At 42.4% G+C, this 12,925-nt stretch overlaps 1 protein-coding gene across 1 annotated transcript; it reads left to right on the top strand.

Moving 5' to 3' along the window:
• Positions 1-4,702: 4,702 nt before the first annotated feature.
• On the top strand, positions 4,703-10,094 carry LOC110962950 (homeobox protein unc-4 homolog). The gene is made up of 3 exons (XM_022211073.2): positions 4,703-5,280; positions 5,894-6,069; positions 8,540-10,094. The coding sequence occupies exons 1-3, from the start codon at positions 5,022-5,024 to the stop codon at positions 9,689-9,691; spliced, it is 1,587 nt and encodes a 528-aa protein (XP_022066765.2). The 5' UTR covers positions 4,703-5,021; the 3' UTR covers positions 9,692-10,094.
• The last annotated feature ends 2,831 nt before the right edge of the window (positions 10,095-12,925 follow it).

Genomic DNA, 12,925 nt, shown 5'->3' with positions numbered 1-12,925 from the left:
GCCTGTGCCATGATTGTAAATTTCAGAACCTTTCATTTTCCATTTTCCAATGCACACTTCAATTCGAGCACCATTTCCCCCGCAGTAGGCCAGACCCTTAACTCGATAGGATAACTTGAAATTTTAATTGCAGTCATCTTTGCTTTTATTTTTTAACCTCCACCAGACAGACACTAGAGGCTGCTCCGAATTAGCGTTTTTTTTTTTCTTTTTAAAGGCATTGTCTGCTGCTTTCAATAAATATATAAAGCCCAGCAGTTGGGAGCGATCCAGCTTTTGTCATTTATCATCGACTTTTAGTCTCGCGCCACCATGAGGTTGACATTTGTGGTGAAATTTATGCTCCATCACAGGATTGATTTGACATTTTTTTGAAGATCCACTGGCTTTTAAGGTGGCGCCATCATCCATTCAAGTTGTAGCAGTTCTCATTTTTGCACTACGCTGTTTATATATTCCTTTCTAGCTGTACATTTCTGTATACATTGTGTTACATTTAATTTTATTACTACTGTTTTTTCCTCCCAGTTCCTCTTTCTATAGCTTCTTTATTTTATTCCATAGGGTCCCACCAACAGCCGACTTCTGTGTTGTGTAGCCTACGTAGCTACTTGGCCATTAAAGCTAATTCTGATTCTGGGTTTTATTATCAAATATGTGCAATAAATGATATTCTCATTCTCCTAAGCTGCAGGTTGTGTTCAGTGTTTGGCTATACTGAAGAAATAATATAAAATGAGCCAAACATGGTAAGCATTGCATCTGTTTAGCATCTTAGCATATTAGCATGTAGCGATAGCAATTAGCTCAGTGCTCTGTTGTGCCTATTTCAACCTCAGAGAGCGACTGATGTGTTTTTGGATCTTTCTGCTGGGATTCCAACCTGGTGCCATGGTAATCTGTGAAATAACCACAAAAATTAAAGATCTTTTTCCATGAATATGAATACTAGTTTCATCATGACGCTCTCAACCCTCACACTAGAATCTTTCCTGTCTGTGAGACAAGTGTGCAGAAATTTCAGGTTTGCTTTTATTTGACAAATAGTGCAGAAGAATGGTGTATATTTTTAAATTTTGTGTCAAGAGTGCTGCAACTACCAGAACTTCTAACTTTACCCATAACCCTTCATCTTAACCCTTGAGCTGCTAGCTAAATGTCAGATATGTCAAACCTAACTTACAGAATTTCTCAAGGAACATAAACAGATAAAAAATTGCCATAGTGAACTAGTTCTGCGCAGCCAGACACAAAGAGGGATTGAATCAGTGTGCACCACAATCGCATGTTGCCAGTGTTGGTAATAGAAGGTTATGTGTGGACAAGATGGCGGGAAAGGCGTGCTGACAAGGCACATAAAATGTCCTTGTGTGCAATTTTTAAAAATATGCATTTTTTGTGGATGGCAAAAAAGGTAAACATTTAATCTTCATGTTTTTCATATTTATGAACATGAAAAACATGGAGAAAAAATAAAATTCATGCTATATACACAAATTAATAGATTAAATTGTGGTACTATTCCATGAACTGCTCTAAGACAGTGTTTGGAATTCTGTTTCTCCAATATTTCAACATAGCACTGAGCGGTGCTTTAAGCGCCAGTCTTATTTCAGTCAATACCCCTTTAATTGAAAAGGCAGTCCTGCAAGAAGCAGATTGTTTTTTTGTAGTTACTAAAAATGAAGTTATATCTATAGTTTATTTGAAACAGCAACCAAAGTGCTTTCCAACACAGAAATAAAATGAATGTTACAGATTGCATTTAAATACTGAGGTTAAGACAATAAATGTACCTGATTAATTTAAACATAAAGGTTAAGACCCAATCAAATGATATACTGTACCAAAGTGCAATACTAATTTCACAATCAAGGCCTGGACCCACTAAATTAGCCATGGAAAACTCAGTGAATCCAAACATTCCTTATGAGCGAGTATGTTTGCAACAGGGAAGAGGAAATGTGTCCCTATAACAAGAAGAAACTTCCAGCAGATTTTTGCTGCATTAAATCAAACTCTATTCGAGCATTGCACAGTAAATGCAGCCTTTGGGTTTTTTATGGATAACCTTCTATTACTGTTCCTGGATGAAATTATTTTGCTTGTTGACTTTTTTTATTGTGTCCTTTCTAACAGCATTAAAGTTAATGAGGCGGGTGGAGGCTGTATTATTTTTGTTGGAATAGTCTGTCCCTCTCTAGTCACCGATTAAAACCCTAAAAACTCAACTCTGTGTATAAAAGCTACATATTCAAGAGGGCTTTTTCCCCACTAAAAATAATCCCTTCCTACTTTGAAATGGTTTAGACGTAACTCTACAGTGTTGTTTCCTCTAGAATGTGCAGATCTATGATGACTCCACCCCTCTGCAGCTCGAGCACACCAGCTCACCTACGACTCTAATCAAACACCGTAAAACTGCTCCACACCTGGATGTTTAGACTAATTCAGCATTCACGTTTGAGCTGGAAACTGATTCTGAACAACAGTGATACAGAAAGCTCCATTAAGCAAGCTGGCAGGATTGTTTGATTGTTTTTTGTTTTTTAAAGTTTGTTATGTATGAATCAGTCTAAGTCTGAATCTGTGTTTTTGAGACCGTCATTTCTACGCTGCAGTTTTAAGGTGGTAGTGCTCAGCCATGGTGTTGACTGCTTATTTCACATATTATGTCATGTAACGTATATTTTAAAAAAAACAATACGGATATGTTAGCATAGTGGAAAAAATAACAAGAATGATTTTCACATTCAGGTTCTTTAGCCCTCCTGTTGTCTTCATTTACAGACACAAAAAAATTTGTTTCCTTGTCTGAAAAAAATGCAAAAATTCAGCAAAAAATTTCCCTAAATTCCTGAAAATTTGCAAAACCTTCAGAAAGAAAAGTTAAATAGTTCCTTAAAAGTTTCCCTTACAAGTTTTATTTAAAAAAACAAATTTGGAAAAAAAAATCTTCACAAAATATTCACAAAAAATCATTTGTGAATGTTCTAAAGAAACATTTTTTAACTTTTTTTTTCTACCAAAAATTTTCAAAAATTTCTAAAAAAAATGTTGAAAATGTCGACATCAGACGTTTCACTGTGAAAGTATATATATATATTTTCCCCACATTTTGAAACTTGAAAACTAATCAATTTGACCCACAGGATGACATGAGGGTTAACTGATTTACTTTGACCTCTTTAGGCGCACATTGTGGAACTTTTGAGACAGATTTTGGCCACTAGAAGCGCTCTGGAGCTATAATTTTGGAGACTTTGACCTTAATGACACACCGTTTTACATAGCTAGTCATTTTTTTTAAACATTAAAACTCTGAAGCACAACTCCAAATTACACTTCAGCGTTCTTTACCTTCATCTGTTGCTGGAAGCTTGTTGCTCAAAAGAAACCAGAACACTGGAATGTTCCCTCCTGAGTTTATAAGGGTGGACTATTTGGTTTAAAAATTCGAGTTAATAATTGAGTTCATTTAATGAGGTCTTCATTCTATAAAGAGTCTTTCTTCAAGCTCCATCGGTGTTGTTGAGCTTTCAGCTGACTTCATCTTATAATCTTGAGATAAAACTGGTTTGTCGTCGCTGCCATTTCAAGGATCTAACTTTTAAGCCTTTGTGGATTGTGATTCCTTAATTTGAACATCTGCATTTCCATGACAGCTGGACAAACTGTCTCCTACTGAAAATCACGTGGTTTGATTAACAGTTCTAGAAAAGCTACTGAACAAACCATGAGGTACAATTTCTCATTTTGTTTTGGTCCATACATTTCATTCCTCACATTCACCTTCGTTTATTGTGATACGAATGATAATGATAGAAGATTTTTGTCTTTATTTTGTGAGATTTGCTACAGTCCCTGTCATTATGAATTGAAGCTTGTCAAGATGTTTTGCCATGAGAGCATGTCTGAGTTTTTTTTTCTTCTTCTTCTTCTTCTTCTTCTTTTTACATCTAGGAGACCAACAGAAATGAACAAGTTGCAAAGGATTCCTGTCCAAATCCCATTTTATCCTGCAAAGACATGTTCAGTGAAGGCTGTACTTGTGCCAGTATTGGATTTCTGGGATGTCTGGTGTATGCTACAGTCCACTTTACATCTAAACACTGGTGTAAGCTGCTCAGGTGAAAAACAGACATAATGAATGCTGTGAGTTTGGCTTTGGTCACACTGATACGGAGGAGGGGGGAGATGGAGAGAGGCTTGTACTTTAAAATGCGATGTGACAGCTCAGGAAAGGGGAGGGGGATGATAAAGGCGCTGTTATTGGATCAATCTGCCCCCGAATGCCCCTGTAAAGCAAAAAAAAAAGAAGGAAAAAAGTGCACATATACATGAGACGGGAGCGCGCACGCATGCACGATGCAGCGTAAAAGAGGAGACAGAGGGGGAGAGAAGATTAGTTAAAGTTAGAAGAAGGCTGTTTGTCTTCTTTTAAAGAAAATAGCAGGTTCTGTTGGTGAGAATTTAATGGAGTTGGCCTATCAATCACACGGTTATTTCTACACGCCAGCTTAGGCTCGTCCTCATTGTTTTGACAGGGCTGAATTAAAGGAGCGCGCCAGGTGTAATTAGTGATCGATCCGGACAGAAAAAAACCCTCCCTCTCTCTCCTCTCTCCTCTCTCTCCGTTACTCCATTAACCGCGTCTCTGACGTCACAGGGCGATTAACGTTTCTTATTGGTCCCGCGAGCAGATGGAGGAGTCCTAATGAGCTGGCTCGCGGAGAGAAAGAGCAGGGTTGACATCTCGGCTGGACCGTAAACGTGAAATACCTCCCATCGCCCGGTCTCCGCCGCCTCACTCCAGAGCGCACCGTGGCCGCGGGAGACGGCCGTCTGCCTGGTTCCCTTCCCTTCGCACCTCCTCCTCCTCCCTCCTGTTCCTTCTCGCCGCTTCTTCCTCCTCTCCCTGACTTTTTGGTGTGTTTTTTTTTCTTTTTTCTTGACTGCATGTTCAGCCACACTGCCTCCCTCTGCATCTTCACTTCGGCCCCGCCGCAGCCCGGGCGAGCATGGACAGTCGGGTACTCGAGCATCCTCACGCCCAGTTCGGAGGCTCCTTGGGCGGGCTGGTGGGCTTCCCGTACCCGCTCGGTCCCCATCACCACCATCACCATCACCAGCACGTCTACGAGCTCGCAAGCGGACACCAGCTGCAGTCGGCGGCCGCCGTGCCCTTCTCTATAGACGGATTACTTAACGGCTCCTGCTCGGCCTCGGTGGTCAGCTCCAACCCGCTGCTCTCCGACAGCCAGCAGTTCAAACTCTCAGGTAGGCCTGCCTCTTTTTGTCTCATGTGGAAACAATGCTCTGTAAAAACAAGTGTGGTAAATGTGGACTTTACTGTTTTATGGCCAAATAAACCCATTTTATTAGACTTTGAGAAAACTATTTTAAACGTTTGAGAGCAGATTTGAAGGAGAAAGTCGGTGCGCAGAGAAAAAAAAACATTTAGTTTAAAAGTTTGAATGATTAAAAAAAAACACATTGTAAAATATATGCACAGGCACAGCTCCAATAACGTTAGTGTAAAAGTTGCACCAGAGGCTAAAATAAAAGCAACTTATAGAGTTGTGGGTGATTAATGCGTAAAACTGGAGTTCACAATTAATAATCGGTTTTCAAATATGAAAATACTCTCCTGCTAGGCGTAGTATTTGTGATGGGATTTCTCTGCGGCACCAAGATGTTCAAAACGACACGTGTGACAGTGTCAGCTTTTTCACGAAACTGGTTTAAATTTGCAATCCAATTGTGCCATAAATCCTGTAGCATGAACGTCTCTCTCTCTCTCCCTCTCCTACACAAACAAACAAACACACGCATTCATAAACACACACGTGCACAAACACACACACACACACACACACACAAACGTCAACAGATTCGGGGGACCCGGATAAAGACAGTCCCGGTTGTAAACGGAGGCGCACGAGGACGAATTTCACCGGGTGGCAGCTGGAGGAGCTGGAGAAGGCTTTCAATGAGAGCCACTATCCAGATGTGTTCATGCGGGAGGCGCTGGCGCTCCGGCTGGACCTCGTGGAGTCCAGGGTTCAGGTAAAGACCAATAAGTCACACATAGATATTTAAACAAACAGTATTTTTGCAGCTTAGCCTTTTCCTCCCTTATTTAATTGAAATACTGCTCAGATTTTATTCCAGTAAACCTCAGCATTACGTCCATCCAGAAGATATTGTTTTGTCACGGCCCAAGAAGGCCTTCTTCACACTGAGGCAGCTATTTGTCACTTATCAAAGCATCAATAAAGAGTCTCTTTTGAATTATGCATGGAGACAACCTATTGATTTATGGGTTAATAAAAACATAGCTATTTACTGAGCAAACCGAGAGCTGGAAACAGTAAACAGCATTCTTTCCTCTCCTTCATTTTAATATACACCTTACTGTAGAATTATTAATCTATTCTCCACCCTACACTTATTATGTATCTATTTCTATATTTTTAGGAGGTTGATTTTAAGATTTTAAATTTTTCCAAATAAATAAATATAGCTTTGTTATTAATTTAGGTAAATTATTATTATTATTATTATTATCAGAAGTATATAGTCATGAAAATATAATAATTACATTAATGAAATAAGATCAGATAATAATAAGAACTAAAAAATATATAATTTTCTTTAATGTTAATATAAGAAGAATGAATTTACCAAAATGCAGGAGCTTGAGGCTTTATTTTTAAGCAGCTATTTTAGGGGAAAAAATACAGATTTTATTAGAGGTGGCGCCTTCATCTGTACCATGGTACGTTCGTTTAATTTAATTGGTGATAATAATAATAATAATAATAATAATAATAGTGGTGTTTTAGCTGTTGATTAGATGAAAGCTGTGTGTGTGTTTGTAGCCTTCTGTGTAGCTGAACCCAGTCTGCAGGTTCTTCATGTATTTCTAAATACTCCACATCCACTCCTCATGGCTGAATGAGTGAAAGCGGGACAGAAACAGAGCTCGCCGTTGCTGTATGTTGTTTGGGGATTTGGTTCCTAAACCTCAGATTATTGTTCCCTCAAGCTGCTTAGCGCTCCTTTATCACCAGGTTTGCGGGGGAAAGATATAAGCAACATTAACAATTCATAAGAAGCCTCCATTGTCGCGCATGATGTTGGTCTCCCCGTCCTTATTATGCAATGTTATGCGGATCCTACTTGCGCATGCTAAACTCTCGCCGTTATCAGCGCCGAACATGCGGCCGTGAGCGCGCCCAGAGGCCGGGCAGTGAGCGCTCTCAGGCGGGGGACGCTGCTTCTGTCGGCGCGGTGAGGAGGGGAGGAGATCCGGGGATAGGAGGCGGACGGCCGGGTGTGAGAGGAGATGTACAGACGGGACATGGCTGATTTAGCGGCGGTACAATTAAATGTAATTGGCGGAGGTGCCCATTACGCAGACGCATTGGTAATTAAGAGCGGCACATCTGTGCATCTGCTGGCCCACCGCTGTGACCTATTAACCTAATGTACTGTTTAAATGTTTGGAGCTGCAGTAAACAAAGACTCGGGGAGGCAAGAGGACAACGGCTTCCCTTGTTTCGGGGCTTTGCGGAATTTGTGTGGATTTGCAGGCAATCTGGTTTTGTCTTTACCATCTGATAACCACTCTGACACTGATTTATCAGTTTGTCATGGCAGATGTGAGGTCTGCTGCTGTCAGACGCTCTCTGTGTGACATTTTCTCTAAAACGGCCCACAGCACTGGATTCTTCATTGGTTTTCCTGGCAAGGATGAGAAAAAAAGCCAAATATGACATAAAATAACCATTACATATTACTGCAGAGTTTAATCAACTCTGATACCCTTTCAAAAGTCTTTTTTCCCTCATTATTCATTAGACTCTGTAGATATCAGATGTGGCCTTGAAATCGCAGCCCAACATGAGCAAATATCCTGTTTGACAAAGCTTGTATAATCATCTGCTGTTTTCATTGGCAGTATCGACCAATTTTATGTTTCTATGTGTAAAATGTTAATAGTAAAAATAAAGAAATACATTTTTAAAAAGTTCATCACATGCAGTGAGGAAGTCTTGAATTCTCTTTATTCCACTATAAAAGCAGCAAATCTTCATAATAGAGAAGACCAAATCTTTGTCATTTTCACCCCAATTAATTAAATTAATGATTAAATTTTTGTTTTATTTTTATGGCACCAGTTCACAACATAAGTCATCTCAAGGCATCATGCAGTAAGGTGATTATTTACAATTTTATAATATAGAGAAACCCCCAAATCCAAACATTCCCTCTGAGCAGGTGTGTTTACGACAGCGAGAATAAAAAAGTCCCCTTCTTGATCAATTATCAAAATCATTTTTTGTAATCAGCTAATTGATAACTGCCGTATCAGCTTTACAAGTCACAACAAAACCGCAAAAATGATGTGTGACCTTAAAATATGCTGTCTGACAGATGTTGAATAGAATTAAAGCTCTTTTCGATGTGCCAATATTCCACCAGTGTGTTTGTGTATTTTCACATGTATATTTATGCGTGTCTGTTTGCACAGGTTTGGTTCCAGAACCGACGTGCTAAATGGAGAAAAAAGGAGAACACAAAGAAAGGGCCGGGGCGGCCTGCGCACAACTCCCATCCCACCACCTGCAGCGGTGAGCCCATGGACCCCGAGGAGATCGCACGGAGGGACCAAGAAAGGGCCGAGAAGAAGAAACGGAAACAGGAGAGGAAACTGCTGAAGTCGCAGAATAAACTTCTGGCAGGTGACAGTTTCCACACACCTGGAGGTTCGGAGAGTGACAGCGGGGTCTCCCAGTTCACTGACAGCGAGCAGCAGTCTTCAAACCTTAATGGGACTATCCACATTGAACTGCCAGCAACAAAGGGAGCAGGAGGACACCAAACTGAATCCAGCTGTGACCAAACACGACACGACTTCAGTCAACTACAAAACCACCAAAACCAAAGAACCGCAGGAGAACCAGAGCAGGTGTCTCCAGGCAGCATGCACAGCTCCAGTCCTGGAGGCCCGAGGTCCTCCACCCTGCAGAAACGAAACCCTTTCAGCGTGGAGAGCCTCCTCTCTGACACTATGCCTCGACGGAAATCCCAACTGGACTTCAACTCACTGCCCAGCCAGAGGACACTGGTGGGTAAAGGCCACTTCTTGCTTTACCCCATTACCCATCAGCCTTTGGGCTTTCTGGTGCCCCAAACAGCCTTGAAGGCCACACCATGTCAGGACAACATGACCAGGCTCAGCCTTGGACAGAGGTGTGTGCCAAGCGAGGGCAGCCCTGCTCCCTCTGACCTCTCCAGCTTTGGCAGTGTCACTAAGTCTCTAAGCTCAGAGCCTCTGGAGCCACACAATCACATCAGCAGCCGAGTGGACGGCGCCGACATGGAGGACTGTGGCGGCGACTGCAGCGATGGAAGATATCCTGCTTCTCCTCCACCGAACAGCGTGGCTCACACGGCTCTGTCCAGACTGAGCTCCACACAGTCCAGTGACAGCAGCGAGGAGAGGAGTCTGAAAGTTCAAACGGAGGCAGCGACCAATGGCTGCCAATCTGCTGAGCTGTGTGCAAAACAAAAGGGTGCAAGAGAGGAGCGAGCATCTCCAGACCTCTCAGAGTGTCTCAAGGCAAACACAGACTGTCAAGAAACACCCGGAACAGATGGAGAGGATGTCGATATGGACTAACACTTTCAAGGAGCAAACATAAACAAAGGACCAGGAACACCGCTCAGACTAGTCAAACATTCCCAAAGCTCTGCTGAGACACTCTAAAACATATCAGGAATCAGGAGACTTAATTCTCATCTATTTTCTAATCATAAGGTGTGATCAACCCAGATGGCCGCTCAGAGCTGTGGCTGTCCTCATATTCAGGCTTTAGGTCTGAACAGCACCTTTAGAAGCAGGTTCTTTCTCTTTTTTTTTTCATTGTTCTTTTGTTTTTGGAGGGGGTGAACAAGTTGTAACAAAAACTAGGCTACAATAAACATCTTACACACAACAAAAATCCTCAGATATTGTACAAAAAGCAAGAAAATGATATTTATATGTAAACATTTTGATAAATAAAGTTATTGTTTAAATTGAATCACTGTGTTTTGCAGGGCCACATTGGCGTGGGGAGAAGCCAGGGGGAGAAATAAGGGGGTGGCTGCTGTGTGGCAGAAACCTTGGATCATGGCGGCTGGAGTTTTGTCATGTTACAGCAGATAAATCCCCCTTTTCCCTCTGTGTAGTGAGCCGGGGCTGGGGCTCAAGTCCGTCTGGCTGTTTGTATTTATTGCTTTAACAAATTTATTCATTTGAAAGGCCGAGCTGGAATGAGGTTAGTGGCCGCGGGCTATAGGACCCTGCGCCTCCTGCTGAGTTTTGATATGAAAGTAATTATTTTCCCACTGGCTGCCGCGGGTCTCGAGGCAGTTTTTTTTTCTCCCTCCTTTCAGCCCAAAGGGTTATTAGACATTACCGATTTCTAGTGATATGAAATCACATAAACTTCCTACAATAATAGAATTAGCATGAAAGGCAGTGGTGTCAAATTGAAATGGGAAAATAATAGCCGCGCCAGCTGCACGCCTGAATGTGTGCGTGCGTGCCGCCGTGCGTCTTGTGTGCGTGAGTGCGCATAGTGTATTGAGCGCGGGGGGGGGGGGGGGGGGGGATGAGATGGTGGGAGATTCGTGGGGCGGAATTTTCATGAGCTGCCGCGGTTGTCAGACGGCCCTTGTAGTCGGCTATATTAAGATAGATGTTCGATGATATCCCTCATTGTTCTGTCGCTTATATTGATGTTGCTGCGTTATCGCCCTATTGATCATGTGTCGCACATAATAGGACAGGCGCGCACCCGCCTGCCTGCGCCTTTTTACAAAAGCGCCTGGGCCCCTCGTCATTTGTTCTAATAGGACCGCGAGTCCCTCCGGGGTGGGTGGGGGGGAGAGAGATAAAGATATAGGGGAGGAAGAGGGGAGACAGAGGAGGCGGGTGATGTGCCAGGCTTGCATTAATATTTTTTTTTGGTGCCAATTCTTGTGGGAGTTTAACAGGAAGAGAAGAAAAAGTCCAAGAAAGTGAAGAATGGGCGAATTAAAGCTGTTTAGAAGACTCCTAAACGTGCAGGTGTGTGTGTGTGGAGCCGTTTAGAAAAGAGTGTGTTTAGCTTATGAAGTGTAAACGCCACCAATTCCCTGGAAACTGAAATCCCAATTATTAAAACCATTAATTCTGGCGAGCCAGTGCGCAGAGGAGCCGTGTTGACAGCCCGGCTAAATATCCCTGATCCCTCCCGGTCACCTCGCCTTTATTTGCAAATAAATTGAGGGGGATCCGAGGGACAGAGCTTTACTTTGCTGCGCCGACCTAAAATGAATTTCCGTGCCTGAGTCCCTTTAATAATATTTACATAATTTTCGCTCAGTGACTCTGCTATTTGCGCTGTAGGAAGCGGGAGGCTTACAGGAAAATAATTAGACAAGAGGACGAGGAGGGAGCCCGAGTGAGGAACAGCAGCAGGAGGAGGATGGGTTAAGACCGGAGCTCAACACTAAATTCCCAGACAGCTAAAATCAATGAAAGTAATAACCCTATTATTTAATTCATAAGGACATTATTTTCCCATAAGGCCTCAGGAAACGTCCCCTTCGACCGAAACAATCACATTAAATCGTTCATTCCGCGTGCGCTCTGTGAAATTCCCACTTTTATTCTCTCCTCTTTTTTATTTTGGAGGGGGAAACGCTTTATTATAATCGGTTAGTTTCAAGAGTGCGATTAATTTGAAAATATAGGTCTGATCTCCCTTCAGCGAGGCCTTTATAGCAGAGAAGGAGTGGAACTGTAATCTTCTGCCAAATAATTAAAGGAATAAACTGGAAGAAAAAGGCAGAAAACAAGCGTGCGTGTTATTAGAAGGCATCTGATCCTTCACAAAGCAGCTTTAAGAGCCAAAGAAAGACGTGAATTATGAACGTAGAACAAGTTTCAAGCACTTTAGCATATCTGCAATGTGTTGATTTAGGGATGAAGGTTGCATGTGAGTGTGGAAGTACTCATCTCAAAATGCATTTTAGAGGTGAAAGCAGGATCAGAGTTACTTTGGTGCTTTTGTAGATTATTTGGGAGCTTTACAGGAGATGAAACAGAAGCAAAAAGACGCGTAAAAAGCAGGAAATGCTGCAGTGATGCATTGTTTTTACAGAAAGTTTGGAAAGAAAAGGCGCATGTGCCTGATTAGAACGCAAAATGTGATCCAAGTAAGGAGGAAATCTATCCATCTATCTATCTATAAGGGTGCTGCATGAAATCCTGGGTGAGTCAGGGTGAGGCAGGGAGAGAGAGATGCGCTTTGGTGACACCAACACAAACGACCAATCGATCAAGCCCGGCTCGGCCCGGCTCGGCCCTCCCGTTGTGTCCGTCCCGCTCATGCATCACACTTTATGAATTCAATTTCAACCGGGAGAAATTTTCAATTTGAACGCGCGATCATTACGGCGTGGGGGGATAGCGTAAATTGTTTTTGCTCTATTATGCATTCGGACGCCATCATTTTTCTTTCTAATTACCGAGGTGTCAGTGCGGCCTGTCACCCGGGCGCTGATTTTCAATTTAACTGATCATCATACATTCATTTTCCCATTTGATAAATCTGCTATCTAGACGCGCCCGCCATGCCCGGAATATTAAGCGGCGCTGGGGCGCAGTAATAGGGGGATGTGTATGCGGCAATGAGCGCGGATCAGCCAGCTAATTTAGCACCTTCCACATTCCCCGTCTCCATCCCCCATTTCCAATTCTCAAGAGGAGGCAAGAAGGGGAAAAAAAACAGGAGAGGAGAGGAGAGAGTCCAATGGCTGCCTAACCTCCAACAGCGAAGAAAAAACCCTGAGGTTAGACAGAATCAGAGAAATAATGTCAGAG

Source organism: Acanthochromis polyacanthus, chromosome 3, assembly GCF_021347895.1.
Source record: "Acanthochromis polyacanthus isolate Apoly-LR-REF ecotype Palm Island chromosome 3, KAUST_Apoly_ChrSc, whole genome shotgun sequence".
Taxonomy (NCBI): Eukaryota; Metazoa; Chordata; class Actinopteri; family Pomacentridae; genus Acanthochromis; species Acanthochromis polyacanthus.
This window is presented reverse-complemented; position numbering and strand designations above follow the sequence as displayed.